Raw genomic sequence first — 3,050 nt, forward strand, 5'->3', positions numbered from 1 at the left:
TGGATCAATTTTGGGGAAGAAGTATAACAAGGCTGCATATTATCATCCTCTTTATTTAACTTCTATGCAGAGCACATCACATGAAATGCCAAGCTGGATGTTACAAGCTGGAATCAAGATTGCTGGGAGAAATATCAACAACCTCAGATAAGATAAGCAGAAGATACCACTCTAATGGCAGAAAGAAGAATTAAAGAGCCTCTTGATCAGGGTGAAAGAGGAGAGTAAAAAAGCTGGTTTAAAACTCAATATTCAAAAAACAAATATCATGGTATCCAGTCCCATCACTTCATGGCAACTAGAAGAAAAAGTAGAAATAGTCACAGATTGTCTCTTGTTGGGCTCCAGAATCACTGCAGACAGTGACTTCAGCCATGAAATTAAAAGATGTTTGCTCCTTGCAAGAAAAACTATGACAAACCTAGATAGTGTATTAAAAATCAAAGATGTCACTTTACCGACAAAAGGCTGTATAGTCAAAGCTGTGGTTTTTCCAGTAGTCATGTATGGATGTTAGAGTTGGACCATAAAGAAGGCTGAGCAAAAATTGATTCTTTCAGATTGTGGTGCTGGAGAAGACTTTTGAGTGTCCCTTGGTCTGCAAGGAGATCAAACCAGTCAATCCTAAAGGAAACCAACCCTGAATATTCAGTGGAAGGACTGATGCTGAGGCTGAAGCTCCAATACTTTGGCCACATAATGTGAAGAGCAGACTCAATGGAAAAGACCCTGATGCTGGGAAAGATTGAGGGCAAAAAGAGAAGACGGTGGCAGAGGATGAGATGGTAGGATAGCATTCCTGACTCAATGGACATGAACTTGGGCAAACTCTGGGAGACAGTGAGGGATAGGGAGGTATGGTGTGTTGCAGCCCATGGAGTGTCAAAGAGTCAGACACAACTTAGTGACTGAAAACCAACAACAACAACAAGAAAATGACCGGATAACTCATTTTTCTTGAATCTGCTATCCTAAACAAACATGTTTATCAGGAAGCTAGCATAAACCAAAGCTAACTATAGCATGTGACTCTGTCAAGGGAGACTCAGAGTTAGCCAGTAGGCTTCTCATGTTTCTTAATTTAAATATCTTCCAAAATCTCCACTGTATCTCAGAGATAGAAAATATTAACTCAATCTGACTGAAAATTTAATTCTGAGAGGCATACTTTATTTTCTACATTGCATACGTTCTTGAAATAACTTGTTCAGTTATAATCATAAGCTTATTCACTTTCTTGCCTCTTGTCTAGTCTACACATTATTCATGGTTTAATATTCTTTACCTTTAGTACAGTGCCTGCTTTAACATATATATCACTAATTTTTGGTCCATTGTACTCTATTTTGACTGATAAATACTTTTTTAACCTCTGCAAGTCTGAATTTGACCAAAAATTTGTAATGATTTGCCTTCTTTCTAAATAACATTGGTTCCAACATGATCTTGAAAATCACTTGAGACTTAATCATCTGACACCATGTTTATTCAGGTGAGGTGGAGAAGAGTCCTGGGAGATATGAAAGGAAGCATTTTATCCTGAAAAAGATGAAACAATGTGGTAAAACATTTTTATTTTTGATGCTTTCATTGGACTGATAGAGCATTCTACAAGGATTTTGGACCCACATTTGCAACTTATATTAAAATATTAGTTGGGAATTTTGCATCGATTAATTAAAGTTCTCCTCAGAGCATCTTTTACTTCTTTGTTCCTTAGGCCATAGGTCAATGGATTGAGCATAGGGATCACCAGAGTGTAAAAGACAGAGGCCATTTTATCAACAGCAAAAGTATGGCTGGACTTGGGTTGCAGGTACATAAACAGTAATGTCCCATAGAACACGACCACCGCTGTCAGATGTGAACTACAGGTGGAGAAGGCTTTGTACCTCCCCTTGCTTGAGTTCATTCTGAGAATGGCCACCAGAATGAACATGTAGGATACAAGAACAATCAAGAGGGAACAGAGCAAGTTGCAGCCTGAAAAGATCAAGATGATCAATTCTAACTCATATGTGTCAGAACAGAGCAGAGATATCAGAGGGACACAGTCACAGTAAAAATAACTGATGACATTAGGGCCACCGAAGGACAATTTAAATAACTTAAGGGTGAGAAATAGTGACACGAAGGTGCTGTAGAGGTAGGGAGTAAGTACCAGCGCCCAACACACTTTCTGTGCCATGATGACCACGTAGAGAAGAGGTTTGCAGATGGCTACATAGCGGTCATAGGCCATTGCTGATAGAATGAAGAGTTCAGTGATAATGAAAGTCTCAAAGAATGCCAGTTGGGTGGCACACCAATTGTAGGAAATTGTATTTTTGTGCACCACAAAGTTGACCATCATTTTTGAGCCAATGACAGTGGAGTAACCAAGATCAGTAATTGACAAATGTCTAAGGAAAAAGTACATGGGAGTATGTAGCTTGGAGTCCAAATGGGTCAGGATAACCATACCCAGATTTCCTGTCACTGTGACCAAGTAGATGACCAGGAAGATTCCAAAGAGAGGCGCCTGCAGCTCAGGACTGTCTGTGATCCTCGTAAGAACAAACTCAGTCACCTTGTGCATGGCAGTATGATTGTGTTTCTCCATGGGGTCCATCCTGGTTACCTGGGTATAAAATCAATACTTTGTACTTGCAATGCTATCATCTAGGAGAATTTAATACATGATATGTGAGTCATTTTCTTTGTCTAAAATTATAAATACAGATTCATCTTCTCATCAGGTCAAGACTACACCTACCTATATTCACATTGCAATGTAAGTGCATAATGATCAGCTTTTTAAATTGTTATGTAAGTTCTGATATTAACCTTTTCATTGCTGAGACAATAGATTTCAAAGATATATATCTCAAATAAACATATTTCTAGCTAAACCCTTAGATAAATAGCTGGGTTGTCCTATGAAATTTCCCTTTTAGAAAGCCCTGAATGATATAAGTAACTGCCAGCTTGATTGACCCTGGTTTTCCCTTTCTGAATTTTATAACTCCTGCTCTTATGTTTTAAATTAACCAATAAAAATTTAATGTAGA

At 38.3% G+C, this 3,050-nt stretch overlaps 1 protein-coding gene across 1 annotated transcript; it reads right to left on the reverse strand.

Moving 5' to 3' along the window:
* Positions 1-1,651: 1,651 nt before the first annotated feature.
* On the reverse strand, positions 1,652-2,611 carry LOC133261085 (olfactory receptor 8K1-like). Its single transcript, XM_061439655.1, has one exon. It carries the CDS (start codon positions 2,609-2,611, stop codon positions 1,652-1,654), a length of 960 nt encoding a protein of 319 aa, XP_061295639.1.
* Between the last annotated feature and the right edge of the window lie 439 nt (positions 2,612-3,050).

This window comes from Bos javanicus, chromosome 15, assembly GCF_032452875.1.
Source record: "Bos javanicus breed banteng chromosome 15, ARS-OSU_banteng_1.0, whole genome shotgun sequence".
Classification (NCBI taxonomy): domain Eukaryota; kingdom Metazoa; phylum Chordata; class Mammalia; order Artiodactyla; family Bovidae; genus Bos; species Bos javanicus.

Bases quoted from the DNA above. Each gene is read 5' to 3' on its own strand.
- LOC133261085 (XM_061439655.1), bottom strand. From the start codon at position 2,611: ATGGACCCCATGGAGAAACACAATCATACTGCCATGCACAAGGTGACT.